The 24,084-nt window shown below is 52.9% G+C and overlaps 1 protein-coding gene across 2 annotated transcripts in view; it reads left to right on the forward strand.

The window, feature by feature from the left end:
- RXRA (retinoid X receptor alpha) overlaps positions 1–21,532 on the forward strand; it is a 116,710-nt gene extending 95,178 nt beyond the window's left edge. For both annotated transcript variants that reach the window (XM_069771033.1, XM_069771034.1), the window contains exons 5-10: positions 1,089–1,258; positions 6,914–7,043; positions 11,890–12,022; positions 13,140–13,231; positions 14,934–15,039; positions 18,725–21,532. In XM_069771033.1, coding sequence (XP_069627134.1) covers positions 1,089–1,258; positions 6,914–7,043; positions 11,890–12,022; positions 13,140–13,231; positions 14,934–15,039; positions 18,725–18,872 — 779 coding nt within the window. In that variant the 3' untranslated portion in view covers positions 18,873–21,532. The remainder of the gene's footprint in view (positions 1–1,088; positions 1,259–6,913; positions 7,044–11,889; positions 12,023–13,139; positions 13,232–14,933; positions 15,040–18,724) is intronic.
- Positions 21,533–24,084: the final 2,552 nt, after the last annotated feature.

The following is a 24,084-nucleotide window of genomic DNA, read 5'->3' on the forward strand; positions in this document are numbered from 1 at the left end:
TCATGACCAGTGATGGAAACTGCTGTTGCTTGGGCTGTTCTCAACTAGACTGGGCTAAAACGTACTGTGGGAAACAAGTGTCCGGAAAAGTGTGTGATCTAGGGTATGTAACATGATGATTGAGAAAGAGATAGTTACTGATGTAACTGTCTGCATAAAACTACTTTCCAGGTTTAGGGAAAGCGTGTGTGCCGGTTTCAAAGAGATCATTAATAATAATGTTATTAGCATCTAATAAGTGTTTTTCATCTATGTACTGCTCAGACATTAACTCATCAGCATGTGACGTGCTTCTGGCTAGATTACTCCTGCCACACAGGATTTGGGACAGGTCTCTCCTGTCAGTTTAGAAATTGCCCGGAGGCAAAGACAGGGTGGCGGTTTGCATAGAACGCCTGCCGGCAGATCCCCGCTCCCAGCTCGGTCCCACGGTAGCACCGTCCTGCCGCAGAGCCTCGCGGCAGCCGTCAGCATCACTGCCGGACCAGGGAACGAGATGCATGACATGACCTCTTCGGACATTCAGCACTAACAGGCTCAGAAGATGCTTGAACTCTGGACTTATGCTTTAAACAGACCGATTTCTCTTTTATTTAGGATTCCCTTATGCTATCACTTCACCACCTTGTTTTCTTCCCCTGCGGCGGTACCCATCCATTTCCCTCTCCCGCAGTGACTCTCTGTGTAGCTTCCTTTGCTTTTCATCACGCGTCTTTAACCTTTTTGCTTCCAGGACTTCTCCCTTTGCAGAAAAGGGAGTTTCCCAGCAGAGGCCAGATCCGAGTGGGAACGTCCCTCGTGGTTCTCCCAGGGGAGGACACACGGAGCAGCTCTCCCAGACCAGGGCTGCTCGGCAGCTTCCCCAAACCTCACCCCCCTTGGACTATCCAAGCCTGAGACCCCACTGACCACAATGGTGGAGAACAAGACATCAGATGTCTGTGTGATCCTACCGGTCTGAGGATGCTTTAGGTTTTCGTGGTTAAGTAACGCCCGTAGCTCCATAGAGCTTCATGGTCCCAGCTCAGCCCGTGACACCGTGGCCGGGAGCCCTGGGCTGACACTGTCCCTTCTCTGTCCAATTCCAGCCGTCCAGGAGGAGAGGCAGCGGGGAAAGGACCGCAACGAGAATGAGGTGGAGTCGACAAGTAGCGCTAACGAGGACATGCCCGTGGAAAAGATCTTGGAAGCTGAACTCGCAGTGGAGCCAAAGACAGAGACGTACATTGAAGCGAATATGGGCTTGACGCCGAGCTCGGTAAGGCACCTCTCCCCGTGGCTCCATCCCCGGCACACGGGGCAGAAAGGATGGTTTGTGGGGCATCAGGATTGACCTAGCACGAATACAGCACCGAGCCGAGGACAGAGAGGGGGTTAGCTTACGGGAAAAGAGACAGAGCTCAGAAATGCAACTTGTGCTGCAGACACCATGTGTGAGCTTAGATGAAAGCGTGAGGAAAGCAAACCCCTCTGCCCCTGCGCAACCACCAGCATTGGTACTTTTCTGTCTCACAGCCATAGGGAAGGAACAGATACTGTAAGGCGTAATTAGAAGGGCTCACAGAGAAGATTTTATTTTAGTTAACGGCCCTTAGTGCTAAAAGGCAGGAAGACCCTTCATGCTCTGAAGAGCTCAGAGTCCAATCAAGCCAATAAACAGAGCTGTGTGGCTGAAGTGCAAAGAAATAAGAGCTGTAAAATTAGGGTGTGACTTTTCAGATGCAGAATTATACAGCTGCTTGGCTCTGAGAAGAGAAAGTCTGGAGAAGTTTACTTTCAAGTTCCTTTCCCATTTAGAAGCTTGTGTTATAACTGGGCCTGCTTGAAGCATCTGTACTCTAACAGGGCCTTGTGTAAACATGAGACAGCTGACAGGGAAATAGGAACAGAGAAGCTGTGATGAGGGAAACTGTCTTGGTCCCTTTCCTAGCAGATTCCCTTATCAGCAGGTTATAGCCTTGCTTAGAGAAAGCCTCCCTGCAAAGCAGCTACCTCCAGATATGAGACCCAACCTATCCTCTGAAATTCTGTTTCTAGGACAGACCCTATGCAAAGCCCACATAAAGAGCCCTACTGCAGAGAAAGTACTTGCTGCCCAGCCTAGGCAGCATTTAGGATGCAGTCCCCATTCCTCATTCCCGTGAAAGTAGTGGGAATAGGGAAATGCCCCTAAAAGGTAGGACTGCAATTCAGGCAACTAATATAGCAGTAGGGGCAGGAGTGGGGCTAATTACCCCCACCCCGGGTGCACTGGCAGAGCCCTGGGATACTGAGGGACTGGGAAGACTCAAAGCAAAGAGATGGAGAGGGAAAAAAAAATTGCCGTGCACCATTGCGTGTGCGCTTTTGGGGCTGGGGTCAGCTGCACGTGTTTTAATTTCTCATTTGCCTTACGGCAATGCCTTCTGGCAGGCACACACCATCCCACAGCATTGCTCTGTTAGCAGGAGGGAGCACTGCCGCTGCAAGGGGTCATCAGGGCTGCGGAGGGTATAAATTGCCCCAAAACCCTGCTAGTTATCACTTGCTGCTGGGAAGGGGAGAGGCTGGAGTAGGGGGGCATCTCCTGGCTACCTAGCAGTCCTTTGGGGGGGGCACAGAGGTAAAGCTGGGGCTCTGGGAGAGCAGGATCATCCACTGAAATATTCCTCTGCATTTCCTATTGCTCTGTGCTAGGTGTCTGTGAGGTTGAGATGATGAAATGCAGCTATTTCTAGCAAGTGGAAGGACTCTGCAGTATTTATTTTCTGCTACAATAATACTTTATCTCTTTCTATGAGGCTTGGAGGATTGAGCCAGGAATACCTTATCTGGCAGGGCTTGACAGGAGATCTCAGAGTCAGGCCGCTCCTTGTAGGAATCTAAGTCTTGACTGCTTCTATGGGATGCTCTTTTTGGCCTCTACCTACAAGAACCGTTTACGGCTGGCTTGCTAGGTGAGGCTTTTCAGTGCATAAGGCTTCCTGCTATGGACAGAGCAGATCCCTCAGTGAAGGAGATACAGGGCCATGGTGCTCGCCTGCATTTGAGAGCCCAGTTGCAGCCTGCAGGCAGCGATGCCCTCCGACCAGAGCAGCCGTGAAGCTTGCAAGGGGCTTTTTTGGAGGAGACAGCTCAGCCGTGGTTAGTGAGGGGCTCGGAGAGGCTCTGACGGCTATCAGAATTAAAAATACTTCAGGGGAGTTGTAGCCAGCGTTGTGCTGACTTGAAAACAAACCCCAGAGAGCGAGCTGAAATAAATGGCTTCGTCTGGCACTGCATCTCCTCAAGCCTCTTGTAGCAAATTGAAAGCTGGTTCCTGCATAATTCAACACGCATTACTGTGAACAAGGATGTGTGTTGCATCTAAATAGAAGCAGGAGGCTTGTTGAAATGCCCTATTATTGTCAAGCGGCTTCTGTCGATGAGGTGACATTTGTAGCAGGTTTAGCAGATGTACGAGATCAGCAGCTCGCAGTGACGAGGCCACCGGATGAGGCGAGGGAAGACGGAGGAGCTGCCCTCCTCCCACCCAGCCCTCCCCAGAGAGCCCATGGGATGGAAAGGCAGACAAATTCCATCCCTAATAGACACGAGGTAAAAAAACAAGCTGTTTCCTATTAGCCTGGTGCGCTGGGTCCTTTTATTTGCACCCGTGCACCTTAGTCCATCTGCATTGAATGCTGCCAGCGCGCTGGAGAGCTCCAGCGCTTGCCAGGGTGTTTCCACTGGTCGGTGCCAGGCTGGGATGGAGGTGGCAGGGTGGTGGGAGTTAACACCCTTCTCTCCCAGATGCTCTCGTGTCTGTGACCGTCACCTTGTGCCATGGTGCCCTGGCTGCTCTGAGAGCAGAGATCCCAACTTGGGTTGAGGGAGGTCCCTCTGCTTTGCCAGGCTGGCTCTGGCACTGATTTTTTCCACCTAGGACAGTGTGGGACCCAACGGTGGGGCTTCAGCACGGTCCTTGGAGCTGGTACAAGGGGAGGGCAGCGGGGGCTGCAGCCTGTGAGCTGTTCCAGCAGCCCTGGTATCTAAACACGTTGTTGCTGGTGGAAGTGTGCTGCTCCGAGTACGTGACCAGGGAGCGGACCCATGGCTCTGTCTTGACGCCTTGATTGACACCAGAGAGGATGGGGTAGATTCATGGTTTGAAGCCCATGATGGGGAGAGGGGAGTACAGTGGGGTGTGATCCTTGTGGGTGGCACGGACAGGATGGGGAAGGATGCTGAGCCAGGCAGAAAGGAGCTAAGACAGAGGGATGTGCCCCTGCAAATCTGCTCTCCTGCCGTGGGTGGTAGGAGAGTGCCAAGGCCAGCGTTTCGATGACCATCACCAAAACACTCACTTGAAGTAACTGCACCAGTAGAGCCCCTGATAACAGCTCTTCAGACACTGCAAATAGCTGCTAACTGTGACGGTTGTCTGGCTGCTGACCATGGCAAAGGGGATAAACCCTTTGGGAGGTTCCCCCAAGCCGTAAAGAAGCATGGCTGCAGGATTCCTCCACGCCGTGTGTCCCAGGCAGCCCCCAGACCCCATGTAATCCCCATCCCTCGGGAGCTGGGGACCGGCCATACACCCTCGGCAGCTACCCGTCCCCAGGCAGTACGACGGGGCGCAAGGATGGGTTTGCCTCTGCCCCGTGTCCCCGGCAGCTGTGAAGCTGGGCTCCGGCAGTGTAAGCACCACCTCGGATGGGCTCCTGGCCACTGAAAGGCAAAGCCTGTAACTGAGAGGTGTTATCCCCATTAGCTCTTAATTGGCCTTTGAGCCGCTGGTTTCAAGTCACCATTTTCTGGAAGATGCCTCCAAGCTCCAGTTTTCCAGAAGGATCAGGTGCCTGCGTGTCCTTTCATTCTGTCACACTCCGGCACCGTGCCCTTGCTATTTACTGCAGGCAGGAGGGGATTTGCTTACCGTGCACGGGGAGGGTTTCTAGCACCGATTTGCAGATCTCCTCCTGGATACAGGCAGGGTCCTTTCGGCCTCCAGGGATGATACTTTTAGCTGCCTCTCAAGCTATGGTGATTAAGTTCTGCCGGGAAGCAGCGTGGTGGTTCCAGGAACTGCCATCTGAGGTGTAATTAAAGGCTGGGCCCCTCGCTGAGGCTTTGTACGAAGCACTGACGGCCGGGTACAGCTTGTGCTGCCTGCAGAGCAGCGGTGATACAGCCTGGGCTGGGAGACCCAGAGCCTGGCTCGCTGCATCAGAGCGAGTCCTAGAGATGGTGACAACCTTCCCAGAAGCAATCCCTGATAAAAAGCTTTGGCAAAACTGTCTAACTTTCCTACAATACCCCTTTCGTGGGGCTGTGCAGGCGCTTGTCGCTTCGTGGGTCAGGTTCTGCTGGAGCGTGGGGTCTCCCGTAGGTCGTGTCCCCCTCCGGGGCATGCAGGGCTCCATCCCCATCCCGCCCCGCGGGAGCCGGGATGCCTGAGTTTTCCACCCGGCTGCTCCAGCTTGCTGACCAAACTCAGCCGATTTGAGGCTGGTGATGTTCCTATAGCCTGGGCCACGGGTGTCCCTTCTTACCCTTCCTGCAAACACCTCTGAATGCTGATGTTCCCTGTGTTTCCAGTGTAACACTTAACCCTGCAAAGCTCCTCCTCACACCCAGTTTAGGGTTTTCCTGTTGTCCAAAGGAAATCCCATCTTATCTCCCTCTCCCAGCGAAAAGCCCAGTCCCTGCTCCCATCTCCTTCCTGAGGAAAGAGCCCCAGCTCCCTCGGAGCGAGACTCCCCTGCCCTTGTGTCCCTTCGGGGAGCTGCTGGAGATGGGCAGAGCAAGGAGGGAAAATCGCCGTAACGATGCTCCCCGCTCCTCAGCTGCGCTGCTGAACGCGAGCCCATTCCCATCCATCTCCGCAGGCAACAGGTGAAAATACTTCGAAGGCGGGTGCCCCTGAGCTTGCCAGATGCTGGTTATTTTAAGCCTGGAGAATGGGAGACATTGGCCACTGAGGCACAGAGTTTGTGTTTGCTGCCAGGGGACGGCGGAGGGGACTGGGCAGGGGTCCGGGACACGGCTCTGGGGTGGTGGAGTGAGACTTAGCAGCATGGTCCTCGTCTGCCCAGCCTGGGAGAAGGGTTTGCCGTAGCACAGTCAGCTCGTGGTGAGGAATGGCCTTGTCCTGCTGAAACTGAGACTTGCAGGAGGGAGAGGTTACGCTGGCATTCGTGTCTGCTCTGCCTCTGAATTCACACCCCTTCCCCCTGCGATCCAGGTCTGAAGTAAACACTCCTCCTCCGATTTGGAAACTGCTCTTTTAAGGACATGGAAGAAAAATAATCGTACAATCAAAGCTGCTAGATATCAGCAGGGATTACAGTGGGCTATGTGGATGGGCTCATACATCCCTGTCCAGAGAGGTAAACCCTATATACACACTTGTACTAGTGAGGACTGTCTTTGCCAGGGTTAGACAGGCTCTTCCAGTTCCTAATCACAAGCCCACTTGAGCTGTTAGCAGTTCCTTTAAACAGGGATTTGGTGTGTTTAGGCTGACTGTCCTCCTTGAGAGCAGATGGTTTTTGTTACTGGATAATATTTCAAAGGAAAGGTTTTTCTGGGTTTTTTGTAATGCCCCCTCTGGTGCTGGTTTATCGAGCTCGGAGATGCTAGCATGGGTGCAGAAGCCTGCCCATCCCTGGGCTGGAGCTAGTTTGGTTCACCAGTCAGTGTGATGGATATTGGGTCTCAACACTCCTGGTTCCTGTTTTGGAGCTTGCTAAAAACCACTTAAAACCCATGCGGTGGAGAAGCCAAGTCACCTCCTTTCCCTGTGGCCGATAATGTCCACTTAGGGGGTGCTCCCGACTTTGGGGTCCTTCTCTGCAGCAGGGAGGCAGCAAGCCCCTCAGCTGCTCCTCCAGCCTCTCCTCTTCTCCTTGCTCTGCCTTCTCCAAGCCTTTCGGTCTCCTTTTCTTGGCAGCCCAACGACCCAGTGACGAACATATGCCAGGCAGCAGACAAACAGCTCTTCACCCTGGTGGAGTGGGCCAAGAGGATCCCCCACTTCTCCGAGCTGCCCCTGGACGACCAGGTCATCTTGCTCAGAGCAGGTGAGTGGGAACCGTCCCCACGTGGGCTCCGGCACGGGGCCGTAGGACTCCGGCACGGGGCCGTAGGAGTGCTACATCTCGTCAGTGACAGGTATTACTCTTAGATTCAGGTCCCAGCAACGTGAAAGCCATTAACTGATTCTGAGTAATAGCCTCTGATAATTCAATTGCTAAATAGGATTTAAAAAGCCCCAAGGGATGTGTTGCTGAATGTGATCCAAAATGTTGCACCAGCTGCCAATCAGCTGAAAAATGGCCCGGCTTCGTCTCTGATGAGCGAGGTGCTCGGAGATGTGCGCTGGGTGATTTAAACCAAGGGAGCCATGCGCTGCCGTCCTCTCAGGCTGAGACTTGAGAGACCAGGTGGGCTTGGGACTCCATGAAATTTCATCAGACTAAAATGTTTGATCATAATTAAAACCAGAAAGGGGAGAAAAATATATCGCCCTCCTTCTCCCACCCACCAAGATGAAAATAAAATTCTCTGGGCTTATTTTAAATTTCCTTGTGCGGCAGGGGGTCTGCAGGAATGGAGGCTTTGGGAGGTGAAAAGCAGTTAGCTGTGAAAAGAGTCTTCTTCCATCGAGTAAATTCAAGCCCCTACTACTGGCAGGTTATGCACAAAGACCGGGGAGGGCAAGAAACCAAGAGCAGAGCTCAAAGAGAATGCATTTTAGGCATGAAGCTCTTTGCATAGCTCCAATCATCAGATAAGGTGTTAAAAAGGCTTTGGCTTGACGCAACGGAGAGTTTTGCTCCCTTAAACAAAGAGGAAGGCAAGTTGTCAGTGGGACAGATGAAGTGGCTTCCAGTAAATGACAAACTCCATGTGAAGGGTGAGACTGGGAGAGGAAATGAGGAGACCTTGACGGCTGGCAGGGACCCTCCGCTTGGCAATGACAGACACCGACCTTGGCTAGTCAAAGTAGTCAAGGGACTTCAAAAGGTGATGATGGAGGAGTCTGGTGCAGAGCAGAGGTGCAGCCTCAGAGCAGGGTGAGCCGTTGAGCTACCTGGAGCGAACCAGTCTGGCAGCCAAACCTAAGTAAGCTGGGAACTCTGAAGTCCCCAGTAGTTTTAAAAGCTCCTCTTGTTTCCCCAAAATGCACTTTTGTAGGGAATTCAAGAGGGGAAGACCCTGCAGGGTGTGTGCTCCTCTCTCTGCCTTCTTCTGGCCTCGGGTTAATGGCCTCTGTAGACAGACACTGCTGATTCACTTTGATGGCAGCGTTCCTGGCTTCTTACTGTGGAAAATGTGTGCCCCAACATAAATGCCCATAAAATTGGGCAGGGAAGTGCTTTAAGAACCAAGTGCAAGGTATTCATGTCAACACAAAACGTAGGAACTGCCGGAACTCTTGCGGTCCAAGGTCTGTCCAGGTCGCTTCAGGAGAAGGTATAAGGGCTCCAGAGTACAAAGGTGATGGGACCAGTGTTTCCCTTTTCCCACCACACAAACACTAGCTGTCATTCTGTTTAATAAGGCTGACTGTAGCCCAAATGCATAAATCTTAATACTTTCTGCAATTTTTTATTGACTATCAACCAGTGTAACTGCGTACCTTGGCCCTACATACAAATACCCAGTCCCTCTTGCAACCTCTCTGAAATCCTTGACCTCAATGGTTTCTGGGCGATTAAGTCGCACCGTTTACTGGTGTAGGTTTTCCACTCTTCTTATATTACTGAAAGGAGATTTTTATAGTCGCATTTCATCTAATGGTTACAGCAGTAGGCTGGGAATGGAGAATTTGGGGGTTTTATTCTGGCTGCAGACTTGGCCAAGTCCCATGCCCTCCCTGGGCGGCTCCTGCTAGCACTTTGGTGAAGGAGCTTCTCTGATTTTTCCGTGGGTGTGGGTATTGCCAGAGCGGGCTCACAGCCCTCTCTGGAAAATACAAAAAGTGTATTTTTGAAGAGGGTCTCTAGAGCCTCTTGTGAGAGTGGATGAGCAAGGGGAAGCATCTCTACAGAAATCTTTGAGGGCTTTCTGCAAATATTGCAGGGAAGAACTGGATTCAGACAAAAAGCTGCCGCCTTCTTTTGTGAAATGGAAACAAAACCACGGCAGTTCAAGGTTTTCCTTTCTCTTTAGAAGAAGGCTAATAAAAGCTGGAGACTTTCTGCTCTGATGTTCTCTCCTTTGTGCTGGTGCTTGTTAGGACCAGCTCTGAGCTGGCATCCTGGAGGGGCCACTCCGTAGGGCAGGAGAGGGGGCTGCAGACCCCATCGCATCCCAGATCTCATGGGGGCTCTAGCCCCATGGCCATGGGGTGGGCTTAGCACCTGGAGCAGCTCCGATGGGCTCCCTGCCCCAAGCGTCTCTGTCGGGGCCTCAGATAACCTCCCCCAAGTCTTTTAACCAGTGGCTCTATCTATTATTGAGTGGGGAGAGCGGCCTGCTGAGAACAGCTGCCCATGAAATATTTAGGCTAAGAGCGTCAGTCGGGTTCAGTCATGCATCCTTGGAGGCAAAATTAAGTGGAGCACGCATCTTTGGAGGAGTGGTGCTGGATGGGCCGGCAGTAGTTTTCCTCTAATCCTGAATCATTTAAAAATCTTCCCTCTCTGAGCTTTTTGGAAGAGAAGGAAACCCAACTTTTTAAAGCCTGTTTTCCCTGGGTTTTCTTGTTTCCAGGCTTGCTGTGGCTGAGACAGGAATAACCTGATGTTTTCTCTGCATCGAGGCCAGCCTGGCAAAGGATGCTGAGCGCTACATCTCTGCAGCTGCAGTTCGTTTTATAGGGCTGGTGGGGGAACTGGGTAGTGAGATGGGTTAAGATGATGGTTGCTGCGTGGCCAGGTGCCTTCCCTACCCCAGAGGAGTCCAAGCATCCCCGGAGGCTGCAGCCACCTTGTTTAATGAGAAAGGAGTCACAAGAGTCAAAGAAATCTGCTCTGCTTCTCCAGAGCTTGGGCTGAAACGCAAAACCCTTTGGATAGACTTGTTTGATCTCTAACTCAGATTTGCTGCCTGTTGTTATATGGCATTTTTCCTCCTTGCTTCTTTATCTTGTCAGCTCTTTGGGGATGCTCTGGTGAAAGCACCGGGTAGAAATAGGTTCCCCATTTCAGCCGAAACATCCCAGCTCTAAATGGGAGTAATTCAGCTGAAGGATGCTGATTAATCCAGCGCTCCTTAGCTGAAATAAGCCCAGCACAGATGTTGGCGGCACCCCACAGCCTCACCACTTTCACATGTTTTTGGCAAGCCGGAGGCTGAATTTGGCACTGCTGGGGCTGTGCGGAGCCACGGCAGAGGGGTTTGGGTGATGGCCGAGAGTTAGGACAGAGTTGTGAAAGCTGGTGCCACGGAGGGACGTCGTGAACCAGCTCTGGTTTCTGTCGGTCGGAGCTACGTGTGGACTTGCTGTGGGTCTGCATGGGGCGGCTGGTGGGAAGCACCCACGGCACCTTTCTGGGGGTCTGGCTCTGGGAGGTCCTCTCCAGCCAGGGAGCAGGGTTCCTGCAGGCTCCTGGTGCAGTCCCACATCTTCTGCTCCTTCCTCCTTGGGTTTCACGGTGTTGCAATCCCTCTGCAAGTGCCAGGCCTCGCCCAGTAAATAGCCAAATAAATGTTCCCGTGATTGGGGTGGAAACATCCTGCGGCCACTTAGGAAAGAGTGAACTTTATTCCCTGTCAACATTTCTAATGGCACAACCCATCTCTGCAACAGTAGGTAAATACAGCACACGTGGACCTTGTATTTATTCCAGTTAGCGAGAAAAGACGTGTTTCTGTGGCAGGAGAGGAGGTGAAGGATGTTGTTGCATTGCTTTTCCAGTCTGGGAAAAAAAATAAAACCCAATATCCTGACTTTTCTGGATCCCGCCAAGCAGCCCTGTGTTCTGGACACCAGAACATTTTCAGGCCGGTTACATCAGCCACATGATGAGCGTGAAACTCCCCAGGGTGGCAGAAGACCCATCTTGTCTCATTGAAGACGCCTCTCCTGGTTCAAAGTCACCAAAATTTCCACCCTTCAAAACTTTACAGCATTTCTTCTTGTTAGGGGTTTGTTTCAGGCATTCTTGAACTCGGCTGGTAGCAGATTTAAGAATTTGAAGACGTGTTAAATTAGGAAGGGGAGCTGGAAGGCAGGGAGGGAGGTCGCATCTCCCTTCCCTTTCCCATTTCTAACTAGCTCAAACTGCTCCCATGGTGTCCTGGCTCAGAGGATGTTTTCTTGTCTCCTGAAGTAGCACGTCCAGTAACCAATAAAGACAAAAGCTGATTTCCAGGCAGCTCTGGAAGGCTGTTAGTGGAGCAGTCATGGATGCGGGACATCCCTGTACAGCGGCAGGCGAGAGGAGAGGCAATGCCTTCCAGTATTTATATGGCAGAAGCAACAAACCTGCAAGCGAGAGTTTTCGTGGTCCCAATTTGCACAGCTGAATAATGGTGAATGAACTTTTGTGCCCCATTATGGCCTGAAAATGAGCCCAATTAGCTGATACAAAGCGTTAATAGGTTTTTAACTGCTCAGAGGCACAGAGGATAAGGTCAGAGGGGTGCTCCACACCCACTTGTAGGTTCACAGCGAGAGGAGCAGGGCAGAGAGCTGTTTGCTCTGGTGCCTGCAAGGTTTATAGAGGAAACTGCTTCCCTTAATAGCATTATATTTTTAGGGCATTTGTTCCTTAACGGTTTTTCCTTCCCTGACATCCAAGAAAGGGTTGCCTTCCCCCTCCCTTCCCACATCCAGCCTCGTTACTCTAGCAAAGGCGGTTCTTGAGCGGTTTCTTCCTCTCTTTTTAGCGCCGGGGAAGTGACGTTGCCGATTCCCAAGCCCGCCGAGGATCCCATGGCTCTAACCTGCGGCCTTGGTTGTTTTCTTCTCCCCAGGGTGGAACGAGCTCCTAATCGCCTCCTTCTCCCACCGGTCCATAGCCGTGAAAGACGGGATCCTCTTAGCCACCGGGCTCCACGTGCACCGGAACAGCGCGCACAGTGCCGGTGTCGGGGCCATCTTCGACAGGTGGGCAGGGGGAAGGATGGACGGTGGGGAACGCGTCTCGGACCGCCTTGCCTAGACGTCCCCGTGCCGGTCCGCTTCCATTCCCTGCATTGCAGCCGGCTTGCGGGGGTCGGATGGAGCTGCAGTGGCACGTGGGCTCGTGGTTGGAGGAGCCCGGGCTGAGGGGTGTCCATCCCACAGCGTGCATGGAAATGTCACGGTCCTTGCTGCAGGCAATGACATTAAATCCTTCCTCTTAAACCTGCAGAAACCAGCAGCCCGAAATAGTCAGGGAGAGGGCTGCTCAGTGCAAATCAAAAGCCTCTTTCATGAGGTCCAGATGCCTTCTAATGTTACGAGGAGGCCACTTCTTTATTTCTTTTCATCTTTAATTGGACCAAGACGTGATTTTATTTTCACAATGAAAAAACACCCAAAATACCCAGCAGGTTCCACATGCGTATCCCGAGGGCTCTTTAATCTCGTGCTTTGGGAAAGTGTTTTAAAGCCAGACTTCCAGGGTGTTTGACCCACAGTGTGGCTCCAGACGCTGCTTAAATGGTGGCTGATCTCTCTGCCCGAGACTCGTCTTGATACGGCTTAGCTGAAACCAAATCACGTTTGCTTCTTTGCTTTGCAAGGAAATTGTTCTTTGGACCCGGGTGACATCATTTGTTTCCTGTGAGGTCATAAGTGCAAGATCATGACTTCACTGCAGGAGCTAATGGGGAAAACTGGGCAATCAGTGGAAAATATTTCAAGACCGGCACCTGCAGCAAGAGCAAAGGGAGTAATAAAAATTACCGGCAGAGGAAATTGCCTTTAGATACCTGTTGGGGTTTTTTTTATATTATTATTTTTTATTTTTAGGCAGCTTTCTCAGGTGCCAAAGCCTCTCAGTGAATATATGAAGCCAGTTTTTATGGTCTCTGTTGTATCTCACAGGAACTATTGATGTTCCTAATGAGCTATTTTTGATACAGGAGGAAAATGAGGGCATATCCTCAGCTGGTATAAGCAAGCACTATCCCATGACTTCATTAACTATGCACTGGAGGACCTCACTCTGGGTCTGACACCTGGGTGTTTTTTCATTTCTTTTTAACGCTGACGCCTGTGATTTCTGTGTCCTTTGCAGAGTACTGACAGAACTCGTGTCAAAAATGCGAGACATGCAGATGGACAAGACAGAGCTAGGCTGCCTGCGAGCCATTGTCCTCTTCAACCCCGGTACATGCCGTTACCTTCTCTCCAGTCCTCTCTTGGCTGATGCTGTGTCCTTTTGGCTCCTTTTCTTACCTATAAAGCTCCATTGCAAATAACCGAGGGCACCCAACTCCCGAGGACAGGGCAAGAAGGAAGAGAGGCAAGAATGAAAGTCAAATTAAGTGCTGCACGTGCATCTGCCACCTTACAAGCATGTCCTTTGCAGGTCAGGGCTGGATCTGGATCCATGCCCAGGGTTGCTCTCCAGGCCTCCCTTTCCAAGGGATGTTTTCACCTTCGCAGAGGGCAGCACGGTTTCACGGTCCGAAATATTCTCTGTACAGGGCCCGGCCTTGGCTGGGACTTGGCTGCGATCGTCTGAGGAGGTGGCGAATGCTGCTTTTGGAGCTGACTCCTACTGATGGGCTGAGTTCTCTGCTGAGCTTGAGGGGCTTTGGTTTGATCCACATACACAGTCTTCCTATTTTCAGTGTTTCAGCCGACTCTGTATAAAGAAAGTTCTGGTGCTTAAGGCAGTTGTCCCTGAATAGGAGCAAAAATGAATTTAGGTATCCTTTAAGACAAAAGTATGGGTTGGAGCAAAGTTAGAGCATGGACCTTGTCCTCTGTTTCCTGATCTCAACATCCGAGGGCTTTTATTAACTGCATTTCTGGAAAAGCCCTGTGCAGAGCCTGCAGAGGGTGAAAGGCATGAAACGTGCTTATAAAATACACAAGAACTTTCTTTTTTGTCCGCAGCTTGCTTAATTTTACAGACTTCAGGAGGCTTCGCGCTGCTCGTTTTTCCCCCTTGGCCCCAGCTGCCCGAGGGAAGAAGAAGGTTCAGTGCCGGGGGTTGTCTCTGGCGTTTCAGAGAGCAAAGCCCTGCTGCAGCAGGAGATAAACGGCCAGCCTGCAGATAGCTGTACAGCTCTGCTGGGGGGTTCTCTATATTTTAGAGCGAGTCACTCCAGAGCAAAAGCAGATGGCAGCTGAGGACAGACCTCCACATCTGCAGCCGCCCCTTCCCTTCCCTGTCCTCGCAGGAGCGTGGTTTGTGCCCAGGCATGGCTCTTTCTCTGGCCTTTCCCACCGAACCGGGGCCAGGGCATTTCAGCAGGGTTTATTGCTGTTTCTTGGGTTTGTTTTTCTGCTTGACTTCCCCCCCCCGCTCCTTGTAATCACCAGTAATTTATTGTCTGTAATTTGGGATTAGCCGTATATGGTAAAAGAAGGGGAATCTGGAGAGGTTCCCGTGGCCCGTGTGCTTGGGGATATCGATTGCTTGACTGTCCCTTTCACCCTACTAAAAACAGATCCTCGCCGTGTTGCGGGGGACCTGCCAGAGCAGGGGCTTTTTGTTTAGCCCTGTTGCAGTGCTTCTTGCTGGAGGGAGAAATCCCACAAGCCCAGGACTTGAGGGCGACTTAAACCCTTTAAATGAGGGTCCTGTGACCCCTGGAATGAGCCAGAACGGTTGGGGTTGGGGTGTGAGGTGGGGTAAAACAGATCTGTCGTCACAGGGTAAACCTTTCGAGGCTTGAACGCTTCCCGGGAGGTGTTAGGTACTGCCCCAAATTCCTGGGGTTCAGACCCTGTGTCCACACTGTGCCCCGGTCTGGTGGTGCCGGGAGGGATGAAGGGGGCTGGGGGATGCACAGGAGGATCCTTGCCTGCCTGGAAAGCCTGGAGGTTTTTGGCTGATGGTCCTTTCGTTGCCTTTCAGACTCGAAAGGTCTCTCCAACCCGGCTGAAGTGGAGGCGTTACGGGAGAAGGTGTACGCATCGCTAGAGGCATACTGCAAACACAAATACCCCGACCAGCCCGGGAGGTGAGTTGCTGGCTGTGCCCTGACGTCCTGCAGCCTCACGCCGATGCAAAGCCCCATGCAATGGGTGCTGCAGCCTGGGCAAAGGGTGCTGCAGCCCGGGATGGGGTCCGAGGGCCGTCCTCGGGGTCGCTGCACCTGCGTGCGGGTGCTGGGTCCGTTCCGTGTAGGGGTCTGTGTTCCCGCGTCTCCTGGGAGCGAATGGCTCTCTGCAGAGAAAACCGCTCATTTCTACCTGGTTCAGCTGTGAACGTCCTTAGAAAATCCGCTCTGTGAAGCGCAGAGAGGTGTTTATTCCCGTGCAGCCAGGACAAGGTCAGGCAGTAACGGCGGTGCCGAGACCTGAGGAGCCCCGGCTCCTGCGGCCGCAGCAGTGGGATGAGCACATGGGGGAAGGGGTATCATTTCCCTTTTGGCAACCACGGAGAGCAAACCACAGCAAAAATAAGACGCACACGGAGTTAATTTTCAGTGGCAGATGAGCATCATTGCTGGGAAGTGAAAGCCTCAATTGATGCTCTTTTCTCCCCTCCCCGCCTCCCCCAATCCAGCTGGGAATGGGAGGGGGAATTAGGAATGCTTTCCTGGACCGCTCAGGAGCTGAGTGGGCGCATTTTCCCAGTTACAGCCTGAAGCTGGCAACTGCCAGTTAAGTTACTGACAGTCATTTGAGAAACCAAGCAAAGCGCTGGAAACTGCTGCTGGTGCGTATCATTGCTGAGGCGTGAATATTGGGAAAAACAGCCCAAACAACTGGGATTTGCAACTCACCTGCATTCCCGGTTTTGCGTGTCTGGATGGTTAAATTAAAAAAAGGATGCTTTTACAGCAATGAATGCAGTGGGCAGATCACACCCTCAGAAGTAATATTAGACTTATTTTTTCCCCCCTTTGGGTACCAATGTGCTGGCAGATGAAAAAAGATGCATTGTTAAGGGGCTTCTTGGATGTCGTGGTTGGCTTGTGGCAGGGAGAGTTAGGATGAAGGTGTGTTTTGACTTTGTGGTGAGGAGGGGAGGTGGGGGATGAGCACGGAGCACAGAGCAGGGGTGATTACCTCTCCTCTCCTGGGTGGTTTGTGTGGACCTCGGGCCAACTCTCAAGCCAACTCCTCTTCCAAAAAGCATTATTAAATTGCAGTTCCTAAGCAAATCCAGACCCAGACCCTGGACTTTGGCTGTTTGGGTGTTTCAGAAGAGCTCTGCTCCCCTTGGGGCTCACAGCGAGCAGCCAGCCATACCTGGCACAAGGAGAGCTGCCTTGGGAATCGTGGCCGGCAGCTCTCCCGGATTATTCCCCCCGTGGGATGAACTCTTGGCTTTGCATAGGTGTCCAGTGTCCGCAGCCGAGTCGTGCAGCCCTCGCACGCCGCTGCTCGCTGCGGTGGGGCTGGGCAGGGGGCTGGCACGGGGACAGCACCGCTCTGCATCGACCAAACAACCGCGAAGCCGCTGTGCATGACTGAGCAAAGTCGCTGAGCCACCAGTCAAAAATCAGTTCCCCAGGGCTCTACCTCAATGATCAGCGATGTGTAAGGGAGCATTTTAGGTTCGGTAGCCTGCACCAAGGGCTCTGGAGTTTGATCTCTCACTGACCTTGGGCTGGGGACCTCCTCGTGTGATCCTCGCACATTTCTTTGGTGACCTTAAAGGTTTTTGCATGCTTAGGGCTGTCCTGAGAGCCGTGACTGGGCATTGCTGACCTTACTCCATCTTTTCTATGGTGCAGGGCAACGGTGGAACAAGCCCAGGTGGCTCGGGAGGGGTTAACGTGTGGGCTGGGAGTCCAGAGTTGCACAAGAGCTAAACCGAGCTCTCAGGAGCTCTCTGCATCCTCCTGGTCTCGTGGCACAGCGTGATCACCATCTGGGGCTGGAAACAAGTTCTTCCTGTGGTTGAGCAAACGGCTGGTCGAGCCCGTGGCGGGTTCCCTCGCCTGCTCCACGCCGCAGTGAGCGCTTGGCTTCCCCACCTCTTCAGACGCCCTTCGGTGCGTGTCTTCAGCCTAGTCCCCGGCCATCAAGAGCTTGCGAGCACCGTGTAAACACCAAAAGGGAACTTCTCTGCAGCAGCGAGATGGAGGGAGGCATTCCTAGGAAAAACCCAGCTGTGCTCGCCTCCGTGCCAGCCCCTGCTCCTCTGCAGGGAGGGCACAGTGCCTACGTGACACCCGGCCGCCGCAGGGAATCGGGGCTATTTTATTCCCTCCCGGCCGCAGGCCTGGCACGTTGTGCTGTGGGCTGGTTATCTCACAGTTAAACATATCCGAGGGCTGGAGCCATCATCTGGTTTGGTTTAAAGTGAAACTTCCTGAATGGGATGGTAGGACTGATTTGTTTTTCCTGGCTCTGCTCCCACCGTTCTCGCCAGCTCAGCAAAAAAAAAAACACAGGGAGAGAGAAGTGTGCATGCATGTATAATATCTGTATGTTTGTGCATGTCTCTCTCTATGTGTGTGTTTTCTAGAGAGTCCCCTTCTCCCGGAGCTGGTTCCGGCCTTTGCTTATGTTCAAGCCCTGATTGTGCAGCAGTGAAAACAAATAAATGCACTCCCGACCGTTAAAGGGCCTTTTCCCCATTTTGAGAGCGGGGAGGCAACATCCCGCAGCACCCGGGGTTGCTGCCTGCACCCCTGGGGCGCGGGCGGGCAGGGTGGGGGCACCCCGGCTGGCACCTTGGGGTGCTCCGAAGCACCCTTGCAGGAGCCGGCGGCTTTCTCCCGGCTCCGCAGCCTCCTGCTACCCTCAGAGCCCAACTCACAGCAGCCTTTCCCCAGCATGGCTGGCCAGCCCTGGGGCTCGTCTCCTTCATCCCGGCTGGCTCCCGCAGCACTGTCGGCTCTCCCCAGCCCCCCTGGCTCTCCCCTGCCCGGCTGCGCAGCCCTTTTCTGCCTGTCGGCTCTTGCAGGCATCTCGGGTGCGACCTGACAAGCGTCTCCGCCGGGCAGGGCAGGCTGGGGAGAAAAGGGCTTTTGTTTGGCTGGGGCTTGTCGGACCCCCACCCTGGGCAGGGAGAAGGGGAGCACCCCGTGTCTCGGCTGATTTGCAGCGCTTCTTCCAGCTTTTGCATCAAAGCTCTTGTCTCCTTCCATTGGCTTCATCTCCGAGGTGCCTCCAGCCCGGAGTGATGGCTGGTGGAGCTGCCTGGAAGGTGCTCGGTGCCTGCAGAAAAGGGGCATCGCTGAGCCAGGTACAAGCTAACCCCACTCAGCATCTCCTCCATCCCCTCCCCGGCTGCTTGCCCTTTTCCCTGACCGAAGATCAAGCTGCTGAAGCTGCTTGCACCACTGCCTGCGACAAGGCTGGCCCCGTGGTGCCTCCTCTACATCTGCGGTGTAGGGACCCCACGAGCATCGCAGGGTGCTCACTGAACGGTAATGCACATGCGTGACACATGCATGAAGCCAGTGGTGCACCCCAGTCCAGGGATGGCCTTTCATTTCTTATTTTACTAGCTCAGCACGTTTGTTGTGAAAATCCACCGTGGCTGCCTGATCTTCAAGGCTGGGGACATAATGAATGATTTCTCGGCGCAGCTCTGGGTGTAGCCCCATGACTTTGGTAGCAAAAGAAGTTGCGTCTGACTCCCAGCCCTTCTGAGCAGGACTGGCCACGGATGTTTTGGGGGTCAGGGCAGAAGCGGGGCTGCCGGTGGGATGTCTGACCATGTCATGTCTCCTGCCCCCCCAGGTTCGCAAAGCTCTTGCTCCGTCTCCCAGCCCTCCGGTCCATTGGCCTGAAATGCCTGGAGCACCTCTTCTTCTTCAAGCTAATAGGCGACACGCCAATCGACACCTTCTTGATGGAAATGCTGGAAGCGCCCCATCAAATGACTTAGAGAACTGCTGCTGGGTCAGTCCCTCGCCCGGCTGGGGTCTCGCGGGACCCCTTCCTCTGCTTTTCCTCCGCCGCTGCCCCAGCCCGTCCCTCCCTCCTCTCCCCAGCGCTGGAGGCACCGTCTGATCCAGGGCGACCCCCTGCCGTCCTCGCCTCCTCGTCGCCTTCACCCTTGTCCGTTTGCTGTCACTGCTGCATCTCAAGACCTGCCTCGCTGGTTCCCTGCGCTAGATGTAGAGAAGTGGGAGCGGAGAGAGCTTGCCACCCACTGCCCTGGCTCGCACCTCTGCCCCGGCCCCCGCTGTGCCATGAGTTTCGGGGTGAGCCGCTGGCCGGGCTTGGCATCACCCCGCGTGTATGCCGCGGCCGACGGTGTTTCCCGTGGGGCAGGAGCGGGGACAGGGACGGTCCCAGCCCTTGGGGCAGTGGGGTTTGGACAAGTCGAGGGGAGTGGTTGAACTCGCCGGATTGCAGCTGGCTGTTTTCAGAGGATGGAGTTTTTGAAAAAGAGAAGAAAAAAAAGAAAAAAAAAAAAAAGAATTCTATTTTTGGTTTCTAACTATTATTAGTAGTCTCGGTAGTTACTTCACGGAGGGAGAGGCGGGCTGGAGAGGCGGCCCAGCCCGTGCCCCGTGAATGAGTCACCCGTGGCTGCACAGAGCCTTCTCCTTTCAATTAAAAGCAGAGGATTTGGGATTGAGCTGAATCCCATCCCCCAAATAACGAGGTGACTGTTGGCACAGGCAGCCAGGGCACCCTCTCACCCCCTTTGCGGGGGATCCCGCGGGCGGCAGCACCTGAAAAAAATCCCCTTTTGCCGTCCCAGAGGGCAGCCGGGCATCGCTGCTCTTCCCAAAGGTGCCTCTGCGCTCACTCTGGAGCTGCCCACGCAGACACGAGCCGGCTGGAGCACTTGCTTTAAGGCTGCCAGGGACTCAACATCGCCCTTCCCCAGCTCACAGGGTCTTGCTGGGACCCCCTGCCCTCACCACTCTGCCCAGCATCCCGGCACAGCCCCACTCGCGAGGCTCGGTCCAGCCCGTCCTGCCAGACCCACGCTTTATTTCAAGGGCTGTTGCATTGGAGCAGCAGGAGCTGGCATGTCCGCAAGGGCTCCTTGATTTTATTTTTTTGGTCCTGACCCTGTTTAGTGAGGTTGAAGGGGCATTTCCAGCCGATGGGGTGGGCTTGACAAAAACACCCCCTCCGTGCCCGCATTCCGGGTCCGTAGCACCCCCAGGTACCAGCAGGCGTTTCCCCTGGGCTTCGCCTGGCACAAGCCCTCGCCTCGCAGTGGGGGTTTCGGCTCGCCCAGGAGCCTGCTCCTGTTGATTCAGCAGCTGCCGTGCAAAAACACTGCGAGGCGACAATTAGTGGGAGTGCTTGGCCAGGTTGGTAATTGTGGCTTTTAATTAGTGGTGAAGCAAGAACAGGGCTCCCCGTCCCCTCAATCTCTGCCATGGGGGAGGGATGCGGGGGCTGAGAAGTCCCGGCTGGGTGGGGGACGTGGCAGCAGCCCCTGCCCGCGTGGGCAGCGTGCCCATCAGGGATGCTGAGAGCATCAAAAGCACCTCAGCTTTTGTACGGTCCTTTCCTTGGGTCTTGGTGTGACAGGAGGGAGATGGGCAGGTTTTTGGGGAATAGGGACACTGTCCCAGGAACGTGCCCACACCCCACGGGATGGGATTCCCCGGGGAGCGCGTGGGGAGAGGAGGTCAGCCAGGGAGCGTTTCCCCTTCGCCTCCCCATTTCACCCTCATCAGGTGTCTCCAGAGCCCTGCTGAAAAAAATGAGTTAGAGAAAAAAAAAAGCAGAGCAAGCGGTGAGGGATGTTGGGGAGGGTTTTTTTCCCCTTTGGCAGGACGGACTGTCCCGAACACACCATGGGGCGGGTGCTCGGAGCCAAGAACGAGGTGCCTGCGGTTGCCCTGGGGCCAAGGGCTTCCCCACCGCTTTCATGTCTTCTGTGCTTTAAAACGGCAAAGTATTAGGTCCCAAAGGTATTTCTCTTGCTCCCCATGGGTTGTAGCTGGCTCTTCAAACATCTCCTTTGTCCCTGGAGGGGGATGGAGCAGTGCCCACCAGCTCCCACCTCTATTTTTGAGGGGACACAGTTGTCACCCGCCTGTCGTCATCCCGCCTGGCAGCTCGAGTCCCCGGCTCCATCCCCTGCAGTTAACCAGGCCATCTCATTGCTAAATAAATACTCAGGATTTCAGGTCATAACTTTCCCTTAGGCTAGCCTGAAGTGGCAAATCCACAGAGGCAGGGAAAGTGTTTTGGCTGCGTTTCTCCAGCAGCCTGCATGCCGCCGAAAATATTATTAAACAGCTTCACCCTGCAAGAATTTGCCAAGAAAACTAGGCAAGAGAAATGAAATATGTAAAGGGTGCCAGTAAACACGAGCAGGCTGTTCCTTGCCAGCGTAAGGCTGGCGCAGCCCCACGGGGGGCTTGCAGGGAGGTGTTTGCTCCCAGCCAGCCGGCACGGAGCTCGGCACGGAGCTCAGCCCGGAGCCAAACCAGCCCCAGGGCAGCCGGCAGCCCCCAGCTTGGCTCTTGCCGGTGGAAAGAAGACTGGAGCTTGCTTGCCGGAGAGGATGAGGGTGCTTTGTGAAAGAGTCGGTGGGCGTTGCACTAGAATAAACCCGCTGTCCTCCTCCGTTGGGTGGAATCGCGTCTTTCCTGGTTGATGGCTTGGAAGGGGCTGCTTGGTGCTGGGTGCTGAGCTGTGGTGGTTTGCAAGGCTGCGGTCTGGCCGGCTGCAGCCCTGGGCACTGCTGGGCTGCAGAGCAGGAGATCCCATCCCATCCCGTCCCATCCCATGCCACACCCTACCATGCCATGCCACGCCCTACCATCCTATCCCATCCCATCCCATGCCATGCCACGCCCTACCATCCCATCCCATCCCATCCCATGCCATGCCACGCCCTACCATCCCATCCCATCCCATCCCATCCCATCCCATCCCATCCCATCCCAGTTAGCATTTAACCCACTAAAAAATCAAATGCCACAACCGAGGGGGTGTTCTCAGCAAGTAGCGTGGTGCAAAGGGGAAGGCTCTGCAGGCTAGGGGCTCTCGGTCAGGACGCGTGTCTCCGTGCCTCAGTTTCCCTGCTGGAGCAGCACACAGCCTTAGTTTGTGCCCCTGGCTGAGGAGGGTTTTGGGGAAAGGCTGAGCATTGTCCTGGGCTTTCTGTTTTGGGCAGGTGTCAAGGGAGCCCCCACGTTGCTGTAACTCACCATGGCTCTGTTGCTTTCGGTGAAGCTCTTCTGATTTCCCCCGGCAGCCACACCGGGCATTTTGGGTTGCCAGTGGGTCCTGAACGTGTGTGATCAACCCCCAGAGCCTGGACCCCAGCCCACCCCGGCACATCCCCCTCCAACATCACCAACCCAGCCCTCCCTAGCAGAAGGAAAAGCTTTTGTGCGTCCGGTAACATCTGCCACAGCAGCCTTAAAGCAATGTGCTTTTGCATGAGTTTGAGACTTTCATTTGTATTCTTTTTCACTTTTGGCTTTTTTTTTTTTTGTCCTCATCATAATAATTATAAATATACTACATGCTTGTTTGAAGAGGTGATACATGGGTAAAAGAAAAAAAAAAGGCACATTATTCACTAGAGAGGTAGAAATTTCATTTAACCAGATCTTAATACTCTTGCAAAAATCTGGTTTGATTAGGGTGATCTATTTTTTAATTTTTTTTTTTTTAATTCCTTTTTGTTGGTGGGACAATCTTTAATTTTCTAAAGATAGCACAAACATCAGCTTTTCAGCCACCCACCTGCCACCCTGGATGTTCCTCACTGCCTTCTTGCCTGTGCGCGTTTCAACCAAGCCCTAACCCAAACCCGAGCCGAATCCAGCCCGCCCGTGGACCACCCCGGGAGGATGCTGAAGCTTCCCGAGCATCCACCCTCACCGAAGGGCTGAGCATCGCTGCCGGGTGGGACCCGAGGAATGGAATTAGGGGCAAAACACCTTCATCTCCCCAGCACCCATGGGTGTAGGAAGCCCACACCGACCCCCCCGAGCTCACCGGCAGCTTCTCCGCACTTCGGACCCGGCGGTCCCCCCACCCGCCCCGTCCTCGTGTGGCTGGCTGGGCTCGGGTCCTGGTCGTAAAAAGGGTTGAAGATGGTGGGACCGTGGCTCAAGAGCTGATGCTGTCCCCATCAGTGACGAGCGTGCATGATCTGGTTTAAGTTGATACATATGTGCGTGTGTATACATGTATGTACTGTAGATATATACACTGTATAAATATCCTCACTCACATATACATATATTATAACCGTAGCAATTACAGACTTTTTGTGGGTTGTTTTAAGTCGATTCTTTTTTTCCTATTTTTTTCTTGCTTTTTTTTTTTTTTTTCTGCTTCATGTAAGCGAGTACATTGTATCTGAAGCCCTTTCCGAATTGGCAGATGCCAAATCTGGATCTTTATTCCTCGAGACAAAGGAACTGCATCTATTTTAAGATGCTTTTTTGTTTTGTTTTTTTTTGTTTGTTTGTTTTTTTGTTTTTCTTTTGAGCAGCAGGTGGTTTTGAGTAAAAATAGCTTTAGCAATTCCCAATACTTAGTGATGGATGCCTTGGCTATGGGATGCATAGATAAAAAATAAAATACATTAAAATTTAGAATGACAAAAAAAAAAAGAGAAAAGATAAGGAAAAATATCTAAAGCATCAATAAAGTTAAAATCTATTTTTGTACAAATGTAATTTTATCCCTTACGTATTCTTGGATATTTTCTTTCTGGATTGTTTTGTTTCTTCTACAGAGATTGTTATAAACTCTCTCTATTCTCTCTCTCTCTCTCTCTTTCTCTCTGTAAGCATTCAGCCACAGGGACAGGGATCTGGAGAAGAGGGAGAAACTTTTGACCGTGTTTTAAAGGCTTTATATGAAATCTCTTTTGAAATAATTTTTTTGAATGAACTTTTTATTTTTTCCCCCACTTCCAAAATCTTTTTCGGGGGGGGTGGGGGGAGGGGGCAGGCTGGTCTGGGGGTGTCTTTTGTCACATATATCCGGCGTTCCCGCAGGTCTGTTTTACTGTGAAATCACTACCGTATATTATTATTCACTTAAAAAAAAAAAAAGGAAAAAAAGAAAAAAAAAAGAATTGCTGCTGGAAACGCCAGTATTTTGATGAACAATTGTATTAGAATTGTGAAAAAAAAAAAAAAGAAAAAAGA

This window comes from Haliaeetus albicilla, chromosome 26 (genome assembly GCF_947461875.1).
Source record: "Haliaeetus albicilla chromosome 26, bHalAlb1.1, whole genome shotgun sequence".
In the NCBI taxonomy this organism is placed as follows: Eukaryota; Metazoa; Chordata; class Aves; order Accipitriformes; family Accipitridae; genus Haliaeetus; species Haliaeetus albicilla.